This window comes from Mchenga conophoros, linkage group LG12 (genome assembly GCF_057382185.1).
Source record: "Mchenga conophoros isolate Kocher_MC1m ecotype Shallow Benthic linkage group LG12, M_conophoros_male_GT1.1, whole genome shotgun sequence".
In the NCBI taxonomy this organism is placed as follows: domain Eukaryota; kingdom Metazoa; phylum Chordata; class Actinopteri; order Cichliformes; family Cichlidae; genus Mchenga; species Mchenga conophoros.
Window position 1 is genome coordinate 14,830,860 of NC_140537.1, and position 20,604 is coordinate 14,851,463.

Genomic DNA, 20,604 nt, shown 5'->3' on the forward strand with positions numbered 1-20,604 from the left:
CAAAGTGAACACATTGGATACAGGACAGGAGACTATCAAAATAGGACAGGAAACAACAGACGCAAGCTTGACACAGTGACTGGGGAGACACGAGTAAACACGGCGACAAAGACTGACTAAACACAGAAGAAGATTAGACACTGAGAGAGAACTAAGATTGCTAAGAACTGAAGGCTAACAGAAACAAACTTAAAACATGATGAAAGAATAACCATGAACCTAAGAATCGCAATGAATATTCAAAAGCAAATAGCATGATGTCCAGAACTAGAAAACACTGGGTCACAGACAGTGCCCTGACACTTTTTGCCCTTTACGGGGGTTTCTTTTTGTATGTTTGTCAAACTTCTATGGGGTTTTTTTTGGGGGGTTGTGTTTATGTTTTTGGAAAGCTAGTCCAGTTAAACTAGTCACACCCAGGTCTGGTTATTAACAGGGCCTGATAGGTATAGTAGCTTTTAAATGAAATTATCATTTAAATACTGCAGTTTATATTTACTTCTCTGTTAAATATTACAATTTGTTTGATGACCTGAAACAAATATGGTGCAACAAATATGGAAAAATATGGACTGATGCACAAGACATGGGTAACTTGCACACCTAATCCTACACAGTATATATAGGTTTTGGGATAACATAAGCTACTATCCAGTCATCTTTTTCAGGGAATACCTTGCTTATTTCAGTAACAACAAAAGAAAATTACATTTCGGTTTCAGTGTTTGTGTCTTTGTACCGTCTTTAATTAAATATGGAGTAATTATTATTTACAGATTTATAGATTAATGGAACCACATGCTCAACTTTTTTAATTATTAATATATTATATATTTAGTATATTTAGTATATTTATATATTTTTTACGCGTTCAAGTGTGGAATAACGGATTCTAAGTAATCCTCAAATACAGTGGGTGGGTTTAAAGTCACCAAAGAGAGATTTCATTGGATGATGCCAATCGTTAGGCCCACCTCTCCGTCATTCCGCAAATCACCGCTGCAGAAGGAGGGACCTGCCGCCTCACTTAGTAGCCCATGACGTCAGTTAGTGGTAGCTGGGCACTACTGAGAGGAAGAAGTTAAGATGGTTCTCATCAAGGAGTAGTAAGTGCGGGGTTTCTGTTTAAACTGTACTTTTCTTATTATTTCTGAAAGCACTCTATAGGTTAGTATAGATCCGTGCACTCACGGCAGTTTTTTTTCAGTCCCTGTGCGCTGATGCAAACTTTTCATCTTGTCTCGGGGTCAGCGTCAGGCACACGAGGGGAGGATGGGATTGGCCAAGAGCGTCTCTGGCCTACCGGCTTTGACAGCAGATTGTCATTCTCTGACAGCTGCTGGTTTCCTGTAGTTTCTCATATGTTATCGCCAAGCTGATGGCTTCTAAACGCTTCAATCTGCGGTTTTTGTTATGTGGTTTTAAAGCGCAGACATTTTCTTTTTCAAAGCCTCGAATTGGCACCCGAGTTGCTAACGCTAATTTAGCTAACTGCCTAACCTGAGGGGAAGTTAACTGGAAGCTGTAAGTTCTCGCTGTCTTTGCAGTATTGACTCAGAAACTGTCGGCGCCAGCTAATCACCCCAGCATAACACATTTTGATTACTTAACGAATTGGTAGTTTGTTCACTCCTGTCTGTTTCAAGCATCAATCATTTTGCATGTAGTAAAGACGAAGCTAGCAGCTGTTAGCCTTAGCCTTTTGGGTTTTGAAATTGCATAAAAGATTTCAGTTTCCATTTGTAAAACCGCTATCCTTGGGTTAGGCTGAATATGTAAGCAGGCTTCTTACTTCACATCTTACCAAATGAATTGGGTTCAAGGCAGGAAGACTGAACACTTAAACGTTTTTAGAGATAAAGAAAGTGAATATAAATGGGTAGATGGAGGATGTGAATGGGTCATGTTTTGCATCGCACGGGAATTCTGAAAATAAGGATTGACTTAGATTTGACTTGTGTAAAAACCTTGTTACAACATTGTCTTATTCCTTAAATATAACACAGTATTGCTGCCAGCATGCACCTCAGCACTGTGGCGCCCTAATTCCATGAAAGTCCCTGTGTGGTAAGCAAAAAGAAGCACTGGAAGTCTGAATTGGCACTACCTGCACTATTGCATGTGGCCACTTACTGGCCTACAGGAGTGAAGGAAGACTGTTCCCGCATCCCTAACACCCCACAATCACTCACTGCACTCAGGCTCACATGGTTTGATAAATTTGACATCTTCTGATGTTGCCTGCACATTTTGTTTGCTTCAAACTTAAACGTCACTAATTACAAGTCCTAGCAGCATTGAAACAAAACATCTGATGGTGGATGACATTTAGTTCAGCCTTGTTTGACCAGGGATGGTCTTTAATGGTTAGAAATCTTGAATAATAGATTCAGATCTGTTTTGTCTTCTTAATTAAACTGCTTCGGCTAAGCTCACTGTATTTCTGGCCCCACCTAACTCACATTATTAAAAAACAAACAAACAACAACAACAAAATAAACTTTCTGTAGTCCCATAAAGTTTTGTCTTAATTCAGCTCTAACTTTTTCAACCAGGTCTAGTAATAGGTTCCTCTCATCTTGCTGATGTCAGCAGTATGTCACTATGGGTGGTTCTAGAAGTATTTTTCCCTCAGGAAGAGTAACTTTGAGTGTCTTCCTGTTCCTGGCAGTGAGCAGGTCTCTGTGTGTCATCGTGGTTCTTCTGGTTTTGTAATCTGGAGTCCCTGTAGTTATGTTCTCATTGCTTCTTCTGGACTTTTCTGCATACTGTGTGACCTGACAGGCAATTGTCATGTTGCATTCATTGTGAATACAGACAATAATATAAGGCGTGAGTAAATGTGCATGCTGATTTGGCATGGTAATGAGTAATATTTAGAGACTGAACCTTTTTATAAATAATCTCAATAACAAAGGCTATACAGGCTTTACTGCCAAGATGTAGAGACATTTCAGGCTCCAGAGTCAGTTTTATTGTTTTAGGATGTATTATTACTGTATTATTTATGCCACATGCATCTGCAGTGTTTTCTTTTTTTTGTCCTATTAGTATGTGCTCTAACTCACTCTTAAAAATACAAATGTCGGCATACGTCTAGAAGAATACTCCTTCTCATATATGGGTCGCTGCTTTAGATTGATGTGGAATGATAGTTTATCTCATGAAATTGTCTAATATGAAACAGCGGATTTGAGAAATGCGTGCTTCATGAAAGTTACTCATCATATGTTTCTCTCTTTTGCAGCCGTGTGGTTTTACCCTGTAGTGTCGAAGAGGTGAGTAAGTGGCTTAATAGCTTGTTATGCTATTAAGATGTTGTAAATGATTAACTTTTTGTCAAGTCTGCTTATATTTTCTTTGTTGATGCCGTTGACACATAATCATGTTGACAATAACAAAATAATGACATTAACAGCCATAAAAAGTTACAATAAATTAATAATAACTAAATAAGGAAAAAGTCATAATAATGTTAAAGGATATGAAATGCACTTCTTCATACTTACAAATATGTAGTTTCTTTTCTATAGTGCCTGTACTGTTTGTGTGGTTGTAAACGAGCCCATATTGATGCTTGAAAAAAAAGTCCATCCTCAGTTAGTCTGACTGTTTAAACTGAGTCAACCCTCAGTTCCTTTTTTGGGCTTTAATGTGTCACTGTGGCGTGGCCAAAAGGAAATGTTGCAAGTCTCTGACATGTGCCTTTTGTTTAAGACAGTTCTTTTCCACTCGCTGATAATAAAGACATGGCAGTGTTGTATCATTTCTGTTGTCTTGGCTGCTGGCTGCTAAAACCAAGAAAAAGCTTAATTTTGCAGATGTTGTTTGTTTGAGCCAGCAATTGTTCTCTGTGTTTAGAGACATTTCTGTAATAAATCCCAGACTTTCAGCCAGCTGCTGGGATACAATCTCTTGGCAATTAGTGCTGCATATCCAAATTCAAAATATTTGAAAAGTAATTCTTGTCTTTGTGGAAGAAATGTTAACAAGACTTATGGTAGCTGATTATTAGTCATTCTCTTCTTCTGCTGTTTGATGTTCAAACATCATAAGTAAGTTAATTTAGCTTTAAGATGGTGGAATTGGGGAACACAGCAGCAGAACTGAAAAAGCTGGCTTAAACATTTAGCTCTTCAGCAAGTTTTCTCTGCACGTTATAGAAATCTAACCTACACTAGAGTGGCAGCAGGACAATAATAGAGCTTAAGAATTTTATGGTTACTTTTTTTTGCACAGTTTTACAAAACAGGTCATGGGTTGGGTTCTGTTCCTACAATTTCACTGTATGGGAAAGACAGAGAGAAATGAATGAATTAAAAAAAAATGTCATCCATATAAAATATTTGATTTACTTTTCTGACAGTTTTAGATTTCCTGTGTTGCCCTTGAGCTCTCAGGAGTAATGTACATTGATTACTGTTTGGTTAAAAAGCGTTGCTGTGTTCACAATAAGCCTATATCATTTTATTAGATGGAAACTTTCAAAATGTTAGGAAGAGAAAGAATTGGTTTATGATTTAGATGTATGTCACAGTAAAAAGTACTTAAATCTACTGTCTAGCATCATGTTTTTATATTATGTTTGTCTTGCAGTATCAAGTGGGGCAGCTGTTTTCTGTGGCTGAAGCGAGTAAAAATGAGACGGGTGGTGGTGAGGGCATTGAGGTACTCAAGAATGAGCCATATGAAAAAGATGGAGAAAAAGGACAGTACACACACAAAATTTACCACCTAAAGAGGTATGTGCTTTCCTTTGTATTTCTTGTTTTTTAGAACTCCACTATTGGCTTCATTGATTCTTTCTTATAGTGTAATAGTGCAGTGCTACCAGGCAGTGTCAGTGTTGTCTTATCTGTGAAGCATTTTCAGTTCAGTTGCTAACTGTGCAATCTTTGCTATAGAAAAAATAGGTGATAAGTCTTCCTCCTTCCTTTCTCTTACCTGTACCTCCTACCCTCCACCACACCCTACAGTAAAGTCCCAGGATTTGTGAGACTCCTAGCTCCTGAAGGTGCCCTGATTTTCCATGAAAAGGCTTGGAATGCCTACCCCTACTGCAGAACCAGTGAGTCCCCTTCCCAGCACCACTTAGTTTAGGTTTGCCTTGAAACTCTTCTTCTCACTTTTAAATTAACATGTCTTGTCTTTCTTCCCCCCCTTTTTTCCTTCATGCTTAACCTGGAACAGTTGTGACGGTATGTAACCCTAAATGGGTTTTATTAGCTAAGATTAAAGTTAATAAGAAAAGAATTACATAATTTTTTTTTCTTCATTATGTTTCTTCTTTCTCTTTATTCTAGAATGAATATATGAAAGATAATTTCTTCATTAAAATTGAGACATGGCACAAACCAGACCTTGGAACGCAAGAAAATGTGAGGACATCAAAGCAAACGGATGTCTAGTATGAATCATGAGTTTTATTTTCTAACATATCTTTTTGTATTTGCTCAGGTGCACAAACTAGACAGTTCCACGTGGAAGAATGTAACGGTGGTGCCCATTGACATTGCAGACAGAAGTCAAGTGGCCCATGCTGTAAGTAGCTTCATACACAGTATGGCGCCTTCATGTGGACAACTTTGATTATTACAGTTCTTTGTCATGAGAATGTTTCGTAAGCAGGTGTTTTATGGCTCTGTTTATGATTTAATTTGAATATATATGCGTTTTCCAGGGAGAGAGAAAAACGACATCTAGCCTTTCCTATGTAATAGGGATGCAGATGAATAACACTGATGAAATGAAACAGCACTTTCTTTCTATTCTCGTCTAACCAATTTATTGAATTGCATACATATCTGAAAGTAGCTGAAAGAGCATTTTGTTACTACTGAGCAGTCTGTGTGACTTATGACTTACTGCATGTTTCTCTGGTGTGATATTACTGCAGTCCAATTTAAAATCCAGAATAAACGGTGTTTGTGCGATCCTTTCTCTTGCCTATATAGCACTCTCAAACTGTTAGAGTCAGAGTTTAATTCATGAAAACAATACAGACGAGCTAACTGACACATGGTCGTTTCATCTGTGGAGTTTCAGGGAACAATCATTTGGCTAAATCGGTTTAGTTTATGTAGTAAAGATTTGCTCTTGGTTTGGTCAGAAATCACGCCGTCCATATAAATCACATGTTGTCACAGCATGTGGTTTCTCTGCTCAACTTTGTCTTGCTCTTAAGCATTGATTATTCTCAGCTACGGACACAGACAGCCAAAGTCCTGACAGCCAAGTAGTCATTCTTTGAAGTCCGCCACTTGGGGTGTACTTGTAGTTGGTGCATTGTAGTGTAAATCCACAGCGGACAGGAAAAACTGGCAGATATGCAGACACTGTGCTCTGTCTCATAAACAACTGATCACTAGGACCTGAGTGGAACCTATTGGACTCACAAGATGTGATCAAGGCTTCAACACAAGCAGAGCTGTGTGCATCTGTTTTTCTGTTTTGTTTTGTTTTTTTCAGTTAATATAAACTGGTAATCAACCGGATGTCCTAGTTAAAGAAGAAGTAGCACTTAATGTGTCTGTGCATATTCACTGACTATTACTACAGTTTCAGGGAGGCTAATAAAATATTTTGAAAATTATAATGACTGTTAGACAGATTAGAATTCAGTATCTTCTAGCTCCTGCTAAGCTGTTTATTCACAATGATTTTTTTTTTTCTTCTACTTTTTTGCTGGGCTTTAGCTTTAGTTTCCAAAGTGTGTTTCTCGTTTCAATTTTGTTTTTATTGTTTGAAAATGTGTGTAGTTTATATTAATTTCACTTTTAGTTTTAGGGTTTTTTAAAATTATTATTGTTTGGCAGGCATATGTCAGGAATAGGTTTGGCAAAATCATTACAGATTTTACAGTTAAAAAAACCCCCAAAAAAACAAAAAACTTGTTGAAAGTACTTGACTTAGTCTTGTAGACATCCAGAATCACAATAAACGCGTCTATCAAAGCCTATTGTAGTCATACAATATCCTCAGTTTTAGATAATAAAAATAAGGATATTGTGTCTATATATTTTTTAGTTTTCCAGGTTCACAAACAGTGCTTATCCATCCTTTTTTTTCCCTTCTTCTTCCCTCCTAAAAATTGCTTCAGGGCCATGGTGCTAACACAGAGCCACAGACAATCATTTACATTTAGACCTACGACTAGTTTAGAGTCACTTTACTTAATGTGTATGTTGATGTTTTGTGTGTCTGTGAGGAAAAAACTATTCGCAGATATCTCAGATTTGTAACTCACCAAGTCATATGTCAGCCAGGCACCACTTTAAAAAGCACGAGAGAGACTGGAGCACATTTTTTAGTACTTAACTCAACATTTGGATTTTATTTACAGGCTGTCATGAGCTTCAAAACAGTTGTGTATGTTGTTCTTACAGCAACATACTTGATTTTTCAGGTATGATTATGCATTCATGGAGCTGAAAAAGCTGCCTGTGCTCGTGGCATCGACGATAAGTAGAGCATTGCAAGTGAAGAGAATCTTTGGCAATCTTCATAAACCTTTAGTCAATCCTGACCCATTTTATAAATATTTTACTGAAGTTGGCATCAGGTCCAGCCCATCTCCTTGGTATTTTTTTATTTTGGTTTGGTTTGTCTGTGAGTTTTTCCCCAGTCTCTCTTTGTATTTCTTTATAAAGACACAGAACATTAATTGCTCTCTGGGCTGTCGTGTACTTGGCTGACTGTTCTGCTTTATTGGGCTATGTTACTTCTTAGTTTTGTTTTGTTTACTTGTGTTTTTTGTGGTCTGTTTCTTTGCACCGTTTGAAAATGTGTTTGCTGTGCTGTAATAACACAGTGCATTAAAAATAGTTGATTTCAGGAGTGTGTCCCAATACAGCCAGCTGACTGGAGAGATCTTTGTATTTAAAAACGTACACATACCAGTTGAGGATAAATTAAAGATTTGAATACTGCTTGGAATCTCTGAAATCATATTTGAAGATGTTGCAGGTTATTGCTCTTATTTGACATCACATTGCCTCATTTCAATGTGACTGCCGGTATGCGTGCAAGCATACATGTGGCTATTTGGCCGAGAAGCCCTAGTTTCTGTGTGTGTACATGTTTGTTTGCGGTGGGTAGTTAACGAGGCGGACGTGTTTGCCTTGCTGGAGGAGTGTGTTGTGTCTGAGGGCCCTATCAGCCCTCAGCCTCGGGCATGACTGCAGGCTCTGGGGCGTACCGCCAGCACAGATGAGTTTGTTAGTGTAATTAAGGTTCACAGTGCTGCGTGTGCCGGAACTAGACAAACACACACTCGACGTAAACACACTTGCAGTCTAATACACACTCTTTTAGAAATGGCTTCTTTTCGCGTACCACGGCACATCGATTCACAGACCTCATTAGTGCAGCACAGTGTATTGTTATAGTGATGGAGCTCTCAGCATTAAAACACCCAAATTAGAGAGAGTGTGTGTGTGTGTGTGTGTGTGTGTGTTTGTGTGTGTGTTTTTTAGTGGTGCGTTTTTATTTCTTTCCACACGTTTGGCACCCTCCTGTTGGATAGTAGCCCTGAAAAAGTAGCTTTTAGCTTCAGGCGCATCATGATTTATTTAAAATTGCTGGGCCCTTGAGCTGTTGATAATTTTAAAGCCATTTCATTTATTTTTATTACTATTTCTCTTGTCTTTTTTTTTATTTTTATTTTTATTTTTTTATGAGAAAGTCAGGTCTGTTAAATTTTTCGTGCTCGTCACGTGTGCTCAGTATCCCTCTACATTTTACTATACCCTTTAATACAAAAAGATCTTGGTGCATTGGGGGAAAAAATTAAAGGGCAAAAGTGCTTAGTTCACCAGAATATGTTGGCAGGACATGACCTTTTGAATTGGATACTGTATATGGGGTAAAAGGTTATTTTGCAGTTGGAGCTGCAGACATACAAACTTAAATAAGCAGCACAAATCCTCATCAGCACACATCAGGTAGATGCAAGTACATTCACTTATGTTAACTGGCATCCTCACCCTAATTAAACAAGTGTCAGAGCCCCCATACACAGATCGGTCTTATCTTCAAGCCACTTGTGAGCACAGCTGTGTTCTAGTCCTGCTTTGTGACATTATCTGCAGAGATGGAAGGATTTGTGAAAAGGGAGAAGCCCTCTTCTGACTTTTCTTGTAGCTAAGCTGTTTCTGCTCTTTGTTCCCTTACTCTCGTCGTTGAATAGTTGTCCCACATTTCCATCTTTTCATTTAAAAACGGTGTCTATGTTTTTGTTTTTTTTTTAAATTGGGGTAAAATCCTGCTGATTTCTTGGCTCTTGTTGCAAGATGAAACAAATACCAGTATTCATAAATAAGCTTGCCTCAGCTTTGTTAAATATTCTGTGCTATATATTCTACTAATGAAAGTAACTGAAAGTTTCATTGTAGGACTACAAGGAAGATGAGGATCCTGCCATTTTCAAGTCTGTCAAGACTGGGAGAGGACCTCTTGGTCCCAACTGGAAGGTAATGCTGTTGTAAACTACATATATTTTTAACTGATACTGTGATACTGTCAAAGGAGGTAACACCTCAAATCCGATGAAACAGCTGGCGACGCATAGCGTTTTTTTAAAAAGCCCAGAAATGCGCCGTATGATAGCTTGCTGCGAGACCTCACACCGAGCGCATCTACTGTGCGTGGGTTGCCTGTTATCTGACCCGGAGTTAGCAATATCCCCCAAAAAACCCGAAGAGGAGAGTCCTGGCCCCTAGCCCTGCCAGTGTAGCAGAAATGATGACGGATGATGATGCAGCAGCAGCCGTTCTTCTCTGCGTGAGTAGCTTAATGTTGTTAGTGTGTAATTTACGTTGAGTAGGCTAACCACGTTATTACATTAATGCATGTAAAGTGAACTAGCAAACCTCATCATAGCTACATGCGGCTGTCCTCTTGTTTGATGGCAGATACTCCCTTCACCCTGGCCAAAAAGGCTAAAATGACCAAAGAAAAAGTGGAAAACAGTTAAACATGAGAGGTTTTGGACAAAGTTTGTGTTTTTTCCATTGATTAAGCACTGCTTCCAGCCAAGAGTGATACCATATATGCCCCATAGCTGCAGAAAAGGCACACATTGTTATCTTTTTACAAAAAACCAGCTGAACATGAGAGGTTTTTGGACCAATTTTGTGTTCTCCATTCTTTAAGCACCGGTTTGAGCACCGGCACCGTTTCAAAGGTACCGATTTGGCACCGGTATCGGATAAAACCTAAACGATACCCATCCCTAATCAAGACCTGGATTAGTAGTCTTGCTCTCATGGATTTTGCTTCTATATTTCATGACTTTGTACAGTCATGTGCATTGTATGTAGTTGCTGCAATGTTTTGATCTCCAAAGTCTAAGTGCAGCTTGGACATATTGGGTCAGCCAAAGATTGTGTTTTGTGTGGATGTGCCTGCAGCAGGTTTATATAGCAGGTTTATGTGATGAGATCTAGGCATTAAAAGTCTTTTACAGGTAACTTACAGAGCTGCAAGAACACTCAGGCTTCGTCCACAGCTGGAAGTAAAGTGTCCGTTTGTGGACTCAGAGTCTAAATTGGCAAACAGCAGTTCTGTATAAAGAGGGACATATTTTGATAAGGGGTAAAAAGTCAAAAAGTAGCTCATCCACAGAGAAACTTTGTCAGTAGTTATGTTGCTTTCGCCTGTAAACCCCGCCGTACCCCGGAGCCACACGACCGGGTCCTGTTCGCTGTTGGAGCACAGAGGATTTCTATTCTGCAGTGGAGCCCTCAAAGTTCACCATGGGAAACTTTCCTCTGCTTCAAGAATTTTTGCAGAACAAAGGCAGCCAAACAGCTTTAAAAAGTATGAATAAAGAAGCACAACTTTTATTTTGTGTTTTTAATTAGATCACTTTCCCGTCCGCTGTGGACATGGAAAAAGACTGTTTTTGAAAAGGTGGGGGGAGAAAGTAGTTATGTGACAACAGAGGCACAATTTCTGCCAGCTTCTCAGAGCAATAAAACTCTTGTCTATCTCTGCATGCACACATGCTTGCATATCGGTACCCTTTGTATTTCTGAAAACTTCTGCTCCTTTGAGTGGGGCACAGAGAGGGAGAGAAGAAATGTCACCGTAAGTGTTTTGATGTAGAATCCGTTTCATGTGAAGTTCTCCTTTAGCGATGACAACTTTTCTAAACCCACTGCAAATTTAGAAATGTTTCTCATTTCCCTTCTCTCACGCTTCTCCATGATCGTAGCATCAAACGGCAGTGGGATGAGGGCGATTGAGGCGGGTCTGTGGCATTTTCTTTTTGGAATGCCGAGCCAGAATGAAGTGATTAATTAAACAGGTGTTCTCAGAGGGAGAGTGTGTGTGTTCTGGGGGCGAGCAGGTCCTAGGTGTTAATAATGTAACCGGCTTTGCACTGCGGCGCCCTTATCGCTTCGTGAGCACCGTTTTATCTGCCTTCTGTGGCCACAAAGACATGCCTGTCGGGAACGGTGTCGCTGTCAGGGTGGAGGCAGAGAAATGGTCCCTTCATCTGGAGTTTATCCACTTTGCTGTGGTCCCCCCTCCCAACACCCAGCCTCTTTTCTTCTTCTCTTCTTCAGAGCGCGCGGCAGAGTGCAAGCAGCGGATAGATTTAGAAAGTGTGCTGTAGATTAGGGCACTTTTATCTGTGCACAGCACATCTTCATGTTGATAATTATTTCAGCAACCTTCATGCCCAAAGCATTATGCATTAATGAACGAATCTTAGATTTGTCAAAAATAATGCCTTCTGCTGCTTTTACAACTGTTCTCTCATTGGAAAGTTTCTGTCAAGTTTTTGCAGCGCGTTATTCTGATATAGTGACGGGTTGTAAGTCGGATTCTTTTCCCTGTTCCTCTCAACAGAAAGAGCTGAATAGTAATCCTGAATACCCAAGGATGTGTGCCTACAAATTAGTCACAGTCAAGTTCAAGTGGTGGGGCCTGCAGACCAAAGTGGAGAACTTCATCCACGAGGTTAGTGACATATTTGGGATTAGGATTCAACTTTATTGGCATTACACATGTATAAATACAGGATAACGAAATATAGTAGAAGACGTTATGAGTTATATTTAGATTGAGAGTATTGCAAGTTTGCGCATGCAATACTGTGCCTCTTCTGTCTGGGTGGGCAGTGCTTAATTAGTGCTTAATTATTATAAGCAAGCTGTAACTGCAAACATGATGAGGTAATGTTTGGGGGCTCTATAGTCAAATGGAACTTAAGCCAGTAGGATACAGTAGAGTAATTTGTATTTAGAGTTTCTCAAGTTTCAAATGTACTTATAAACACTTGACTGATGCTAAACATCACCCAGTCCTAACCAAGACTGCTGCTATCTACCACAGCAAGAGAAGAGGATCTTCACAAACTTCCATCGCCAGCTCTTCTGTTGGATTGATAAGTGGGTGGAGCTAAATATGGATGATATACGGCGTATGGAGGCAGAAACGCAGAGAGAACTGGATGAGGTGAGTGTATAAGTAGAAAATCACAGTTAAAATTTAACTTTAAGTCTGGTAAGTGATGGATTTGGTGCAAGAGAAAATAAAACTTTCCCAACCCTAAGCACTTTCTTTGGTTAAATTTCTCTTATTCGCTGTGCAAAATCCGTGTAACACCAATTTTAGTTATCCAGCTGTTGTCTTCCATTCACTAGAAGTAGAGTGTGCTAATGTGATAAAGCCGGAGGACTGCTGGAGTAAATGTAGTGGCTTAAGGGCTCCCTGTGGAGTCTTTGACCCCTAGTGGTGCGATCTAGCTGACTTTCTTTGAGTGGATCCTGGTGTTATTTACCGAGTGCACAAGTAAAAGGCCCTTTATTAATATATGTGAATTCAAAACCTCATAGTTTTTAGTGTTTTGTTTTTTTAAAATCAATATTTTCAATATCAATAATATTACATTTAAGATCAATCGTCATATTTTTTCCTTTTCATGTATGCATTTTGTTTGTTACTAAACTTCCTTAAACTGTTTGGTAATCAGCACAAAACGGATGACTGTGAGAACAGTGTTTGTTCTTCCTCATAATCCCATTTCTATGATTGCCTTTATTGTATTTTTATCCAGAGGCGTAAGAATGGTTCTGTACAAAGGCTACAGAGGAGTAGCAAGGCCAAGTGTAGGTCTTTGTACTGCTGTTTGTTGTTACTGGTAGGGCAGCATCTTAATGGGGTTTCTGTTAGCCTGGCAAGGCTGTGCCGCATCGTGCCATATAGCTAATTATGATTCGAAACATTTCCACCGTCATCTGTAGGCCGCCTGTGTTCCAGTGTATCCCATGGCTAGTGCATGATGGTCTCGCCTCAGCTTGTGATGTGTAACAATGTCTGCCAAGTGCAGGGTATTTTTATCCCCCAACCGTAACTCTGCATGAGTCTCTATAGTTGGGGGATTAGTTTACATTCTGTGTCCATGTTTGCACACTTCAGCATCATTTTCTTTATTTTTCTAACAACCAATCACTAAGTTGGAGTAGTTTATATAACCTAACCATTCGTATTATTATTCCATCCGTCTGTCCATTTTAATGGCTCATCCAGTTCAGGGTTGACCTTCACAGTAAACAGTGTCTGCTTGCAGGAACCTTTTATGTGTGAAAAGTCTTAATATATTGTCTCATGTTTTAAGTTGACAGAGCTTCGTTAGATGCTCACTTTAGACGACTTTAGTTTTTCTGTGCGGTGCAGTGGAGCGAGCCAGCACGGCTTGGCTGATTGCAGCTGTTCATGGCATGGTGCGACTTCACTCTGCGCTCTTCGGTGTTGAGAAAGGGCTTTACTCCACTGTGCTTGTGCTTGTGTGTGCACATGCCATTTCACATTCGAGGTCCAAAAGCAGTCATCTAAGAGGAAACACTGGTGAAAAGCATCCATTTCTTCACCACAAAAACATCTTCGGTTGCATTTTTGTAATGTTTCTCTTTGTGCGATTTGAACACAGGATAACAGTGTTTGACTGAATCTCAGCAGTACAGATGTGTTTTTCAAGTGTTCATCCTGCTACTTCTGTCAGTAATCACATCATCAGTAAATACCCAGTGACCCAGTTCTGCTGGCAACCACAGAAGCCCATGCCATAACATTGCCTCCACCATGTCTGACAAATGATTTGCTAATCTTAGTCTTATTCCTTCTTTGTACTACATACTGTCTATATTCATGTTAATAAAGGCATTTTTTGATTATAGGCTTCGACAGTGGTGTGCCAACCTCCTCAAGAGTGCTCCTCAGGTAGCTAGATGTTGTGAACAGGCTTTTTCTTTAAAAATTCCTCCATTCTTAGTTGTCTTCTGTGGTATTCCAGGCCGTTTAGGGTTACTGAGCTGCCACTGCTTTTGTTCGTTTTAAGAAGGAGCTATAATGTTCGATTTGATAGCTCATGTGCAATAAAACCTACTTTTATTGCAAATTGAGAGCTCCTATGAAAGGCTAGCATACAAGTTTAACACAAGTAGTTATATATGTACACAGAAGTTCCTGCAGTCCAGTTAATCCCCATAGAAAAATAGTCTACTTCTAAATCACAGGCTTCAGTTTCTGCATCTTGCATTCACTCTAAACCTCTCCACTGCCTTGCTCTTGAAACTTCTCCAAATATCAGTCTGGGAGCTTTTGGCCGTACAAGGAGAACAAGGGAGGAATCTGGGCTGGACCGGCCAAAGTGGGCCAGTCTCAAACATTCCTGGCTCGCTACCAGCATGCAGAATTTTTGCGATTTGCCTTCGCACATCTCGCCCAGCTGAGCATGTGTTTCCAGTTTTCCCTCGGAGTAAGTAAACAGGTTGGTACAATCAAAGACGGCTGCGGCAAGCAGGGCAACAAGCCTGAACCTCAAAGCTCAAGGGTTACCAGGGTCACATTTGGGTGGTGGTGAGAACAGCCTACACACAAGTCACTGCCCTTCACGTTCTAGACAAAGACAGCACTGGGTGAATGGAAAAACCCAGCATTAAGGAAGCTGTATACTAATAGTCATATCTGAACTCTTTAAGTATAGTGGTTGGGTGCTGATGGTGTGGAAGGAGGAGGTATGCGAGGACGGGGTGTGTACGAGGGGGTTTCAAGATGGCTCCTTTTTCCTCATTAACATACAAATGGAATTCTGCAGTTGAGAAGGAGTCTGTGCTGTGATTGAGGAGAAAGGGAGGGAGGATTGGGGGGTGAAAAGATGGAGAAGTGGGAGGGTGAATCCTCGTGCCATTTCATCAGATCTGTCTATTCCTCTGTTTAGAGCCAGTGTTGGTTTGAACTGTTCCATTAAGGTGTTCGGCTATCAGATTCTAACACTAATTGACTTTCCAAAGCCATCAGCCTCAGGGTGGGAGAATTTGAAAGTGATGCTTTTATCTACCTAGAAGACAAACAGGAGGCTTGATAAGGACTTTTGGAGCTGCCCTTTTTCCAGTTTACAAAAAGAAATGTAATGTATTTTTACTGGTTTGCAAAGCCAAAAGTAAGATTTAATGAATAGAAAGAAGTCCGACCCCTCCCAGTAACCAGCGACTCCTGAAGCCGTCATCTGAACTCTCCCTTACGTGTTTAGCTTGCATAAATCTAACGCGTGTTATTTCTCTCCCTTTCCCCACAGCTTCGCAAAAAGGGTGATGTGCGAGGAACCAGCGCTGCGGATGAATGAAAAGGATTTTAAACACCACACCCACAATGACAGCAGTTGTGAAGACTGCTAAGCGGGCTCCTTTGGTGCCACTTTTTTACCCTAACTGAATCACGCTGTGGAGGAGGGAGCGCTGCTACCTGCAATCAATAGAGCAGATCCCCGGCTTTAACCCAATCATAGTCATTCTATCCAGTGAGGAATTGATTTATAGCCACCGATACGATGCTGGCTGATGAGACTCAGGTTAATTTTGATCTTGGACAGAGAAAGGCCGGCTATGGCCATCAGGATATTGAGACCTAGTCTTCTGCAGAGATGCAAAGAAAAGCTATTTACTTTTTAAAGAAAAAAACAAAAGCAAATTCATCAGCTTGATTCCACAGTGGCAGGTGTTGGACCAAATATTTCCAGCTCCCCCAACCTCCTGTTTTTTCCCTACCAAAAAACCCCCCATTCCTCACAGAATGATGCCCTCTGTGACCTCTCTTTGTCTCTTCCCCAGTCTTCACTGTACACACTGTGGCTCAGTGTGTGGTTTGCATTCCCTGGCAGGAGACTGTTTGTCATGCTCTTGTTCCTTCCTGCCATAACCTCCATTAAGTGATTACTAACAGCCTTGGCGTCTTGGCCCGTTGTAATCCTTCTTCCATCACCCCCCTCACCTTATCGAAGCACTGCATCTTATTAACACTGACAATCATGTCTGTACAGGTATTCACTCTCACTCCCACATGCAAAGGTAACAGGAAGCCCACACACGCACTCAGTCATATGACACATGCAGTGTGCAGAGAGCATAAACATGTGAATTCATTCTTACCCATACACACTCACACACACACACTCACTCACAGGTGTGGATACCTTTGTGCTGACTGATCTTTGAGAAACTCAAGCAGGGGCAGATCCTCGCGAGCTCTTTTAGCTAAAGGATGTTACTTTGAATATGTTTACAACTCTCTCCCCCACCCTATACTGAAAACAGTCGCACATAACATACATTGCAGCATTCACCTCTCTAAAAGATGTCCCTAGAGGAAAACAAACTGCACTGAAAAACAGCCACAGATGGTGCTACACCCCTCCAGCCTCTGTCACAAGCCAAACTGTGCTGCACTCACCCAACCCACCACCAGAGGCCTTTCTCGCTCCTCCGGCTCTCTGAGGTAGACAGTTTCCAGAAGGCCTCCCCTCCTCTGCATCATTCTAGCTGTGTTTACAGATTTGCAATTGCCTTATCAGTGCCTAGTGGATACCAGTACCATGTAGAGTTGCTTATGTGTCCAGGCCTTTACACCTATCAGAGCTACTACACTTAATGAACCTCTGCTGCCAGCCATTGTTTTAGCTACCTCTCTCATTTCTGACTGGCCATTTTTCCTGATGCCCTAAAGTGTGTCCACCAAATGTTTTGGAAAATGTCAGGCACCCAGTTGAACCCTTAAGAGGCACATAGGTTTGGGTTCTTTTTTGTTTTGTTCTGTTTTTCCCATGTGAGAGGATCTATTAGTATGCCACACAATATTTTATGTCAAAGCGGTTCAAATACACGACTGTGCCTGGTAGCCGGTTTACAAATAAAATGTTCCTCCAAGCACTGTTTTTATATCAATACTGTGGTTGTCTGGTTGTCATCTGTAGATATGCTCTTACAGCTCTAAACAACTTATATAAAGTTGAGCACAGAAAAGAAGCTCAGTGCCACTTCAAGCTGCTGTCGTTTTATTTTTTGCGTAGCGTAAATACACGACACACTCGTGCTCAGGAAAAACACTTTGGTGGACACACACCTCGTAAGGGTTAGCATTAGCTGTTAGCTGGTACTTCTTAGGATTCTTGATTCTAGTCTTGACAAAAGAGCTTTATCAGGGCGCAGACTTGTATGTTATTCTTTTGTTTCCTGATATGTGGAAGTGCAATTCCTTTCCATTCCCGCAAGCAGAACTTTGTTACTATAACAGCCAGCGTGCACCGTTTGTCATGTAAATCTTTACCTCAGACCAGCCATTGGAAAGAGCTGCCATATTAATGTTTTCTGGCTTTTCAGCTCTGCATCCAGCTCTCTCTCTCTTTTCTTTTTTCTTCAGGCTTCAGAATTGTGTCACATCAGCCTTGAATATTAATTATGCTTGTGTTACATGTATACAGTATGTGTGGTTTGCTCATGTGTTCCCTTGTAATGTTCTTGAATATTTGTTTGTTTTGGTTGCGTGTCACTGTTTTAAATTGCCCAACATAAATTTGGGATTTGTGTTTAGTAATCGGTTTCCCGTTATTTCTCAAGGCAGATTATATGATTAAATACTTTCAGGAAAGTATTCTAGTGTGTTTGGTTAATGACAATCCTGTGAGGGCAAATCTGACCATGTCCACGGTAATTGGCTTTTCCAAAGAGAATAAATGGTGTTTATGTGTTCAGCAAATATTGATTTAATATAGGAAAATTTGGAAAACTGTTGTCAGAAGCATCGGTTTTCAATAACAGAATCTTCTCAGGCTAACAATAAGACAAAGATTTGAGGCTGCAAAGATAATGTAGCTTGTTCGCTTTTATCGTCTTTATGTGTTAGAGCCACCTTTGTCTTTGTTACGGTCATGAATGCATAGGTCTCTGAGCAAACAGTGTAATTAGTGTTTCAAAGTTCATTTGAATGATTCCTCATGTGTGTATGAATTTAAAAAAACAAAAAACAAGAACCCAGTGGAGAGAGGGGAAAGGAAAAATCTTAAATCAGTCGTTTGCTATTCTTCAAAACAATGATGTTAACAAAAGTGTTTAAAGGTTCTGATCAGCTTTTAAAAATCAGGGGTTGTGGTAACGAATGTATGATGTATTGTGCCTTTTTCTTTTTGCACATCTTTTTTGTGCTACTAAGTCTATATATTGTATCTAAATATAAATACATTTCCTTTTTTTTCTTCTTTTTTTGACAAAGTTTCTTGCAGTTCAGTTTGTGCTGTTTTTGTCTGATTCCTAGAAAATAAAGGTTTTGCCTGAGGGGGATTTGATCAGTCCTCAGGGCAAAGGAGAGAGCTGTCATTTATTTGTAAAGCTTTAAATGGTCACAATCTTTGCTAAAATACTATAAAAGATTTATTATTTATTTATTTATTTGTGCTATATGTTACTCTTTCTTTCATTTTGGCTCTTTGAATGACAGTTCTGTACTGTAGATTACCGATAAGACAAAAATTTCCTACAGATTTTGGTGACTCCAGCGTGGACCGCGCTCTCTACGACCTGCAGGTCAGGAGAGTCGCACAATAAACAGCGGAATCTGTGCTAAAGAGCAGGAAAAGCCACCAGTCTGCTGCCTGAGATAGCTGCCCTTTTTTTTTTCTTTTTTTTTTTTATTGTTTGTGGAGGAATAGTCACATGTGCCTGCTGCAAGGAAACCAGCTATATCTGCTACAGAACAAGCAAATAATGCTGTTTCTAAAAGGGGAGATGGGCAGACTCGCCCACACACCTCCTGTTAAGTGGCAGCTCACAGTAGTCTACTGTAGGCATGCATCCATCCGTCCATGTGTCTCCCTCCCAAGGAAGATGAAGGGACATGTCATGAGTGAGCCCCTGTCATTTAAATAGATACTGCAACAGATGAAGGAAAGGAATGGATCTCGAAGAGAGGCTCGAGACTTGACACAGCAGGACATCCAGGCGCGTTACCAAAGAAAGCCTCGGTGTTTACAGCTCCAAACACTTTGTTATAGCGGCTTGTCGCTTGATTGCATAAGCACACAGTATCCTGAAATCTGTCAAAATGAGTCGTGTAGGCCTGCGACACCTAGGAAAAAAAAGTTGCTCTAGTGTTTGTGCACCACATGGCTGCGTTTCCTGCCGCAAGACAACACACTCTGGTAGAACTTCTGTTTTTATAGGAAGTGGCACAAGTGAAGATTTAAACTCAGTTTGGTCCACGCCTACTGTGTTTGTGTATGTGGCCCTCCCCAGGGGGGGCCCACATTTGCTCAGTGGCTGCAGGTTTTCTTGGAGAGGAAAGTTATTTCTGGTCTACACGGGTTAGCAGTGATGTCACGAGCGCTTCCTCATCCTCCGGGCTCGGGTCAAGTTTAGCCCCAGAGATTCTCCTGAGTCTTTCCTGTTGTTCTGAGAGAGGTGCGGAGTCGAGCGATGCGTGTGGGGTGGGATGGGGAGAGGAGGAGGCTGTTGCCACCCTCCCCTTAATACAATGGTGGTTCTTTTGGATGACAGATGCTGCTTAACCCATCCTGACCCAGGGAGCTGCGATGCCTCATCTGAATGACAGGCCCACAGAGGACATACTGATGCTCTGCTGCTCACTGCCTGAGCTGCACAGGACACTGTACCCCCAATAAGGGAAGTAACTGTCTCTTTGGGCAACCCCCCACATATGTCTAGCTGAGGAAAGCTTAACACTCTGAATTAAGGGTAGAAAAGGGCACCCACTTCTGCTATCTTGTCCTATTGAGTAAAATATTGAGACAAATTGAGTACTAAATCACTGTAGAAAAGAGTGGTATTGTGACAGTGCTTGAAAGCCTGTAGACTCTCCATTGTCATGAAGTCGCCTCAGCAGCAGCAGCAGTAGCTCTGGGCTGCATTTATCATCACTGGGGACTCAGGAGGAAAGAGACCGTGCCATCAGTTTGTCATACTTAACTTGTCTGTCTCCATTTGAGAAGACAGTGTAGACAGAACTAGCAGGCTCTGTATCACAGAGTTATTAGTATTACTGTCAGACAGAACAATATCTTGATGTTGTTGCTGTTGAGCTGCAGAATATTTGCTTCTAATGCTCTTAATTGGGTTTTGGGATACAGTCTAGTCTTTACACATTTAAAAAACAAACAAACCCATGAATCCTAATGTCTAAAGCACAGGGTGATGCTCACACTTTCAGGTTCCATGACTAAAATTCTTGTCATGATAGCTCCAGATGGCTTTTGGAATACGGAGGCAGCCGATTAACACGAGCATGAATTAGCAGCAATAACACAACAGC

At 40.6% G+C, this 20,604-nt stretch overlaps 1 protein-coding gene across 2 annotated transcripts; it reads left to right on the forward strand.

Moving 5' to 3' along the window:
* Nucleotides 1-1,004: 1,004 nt before the first annotated feature.
* On the forward strand, nucleotides 1,005-18,645 carry LOC146562297 (phosphatidylinositol transfer protein beta isoform). 2 transcript variants are annotated; one of them, XM_085293930.1, is made up of 11 exons: nucleotides 1,005-1,106; nucleotides 3,248-3,278; nucleotides 4,597-4,742; nucleotides 4,977-5,068; nucleotides 5,191-5,198; nucleotides 5,304-5,378; nucleotides 5,458-5,541; nucleotides 9,393-9,470; nucleotides 11,857-11,967; nucleotides 12,343-12,465; nucleotides 15,587-18,645. In XM_085293930.1, exons 1-11 carry the CDS (start codon nucleotides 1,087-1,089, stop codon nucleotides 15,632-15,634), a joined length of 816 nt encoding a protein of 271 aa, XP_085150056.1. In that variant the 5' UTR covers nucleotides 1,005-1,086; the 3' UTR covers nucleotides 15,635-18,645. The 2 variants fall into 2 exon arrangements, with proteins under 2 accessions (XP_085150056.1, XP_085150055.1); XM_085293929.1 differs by lacking the exons at nucleotides 1,005-1,106; nucleotides 3,248-3,278; nucleotides 4,597-4,742; nucleotides 4,977-5,068; nucleotides 5,191-5,198 and adding an exon at nucleotides 14,187-14,229 and having other exon boundaries at nucleotides 5,309-5,378; nucleotides 14,600-18,645.
* Nucleotides 18,646-20,604: the final 1,959 nt, after the last annotated feature.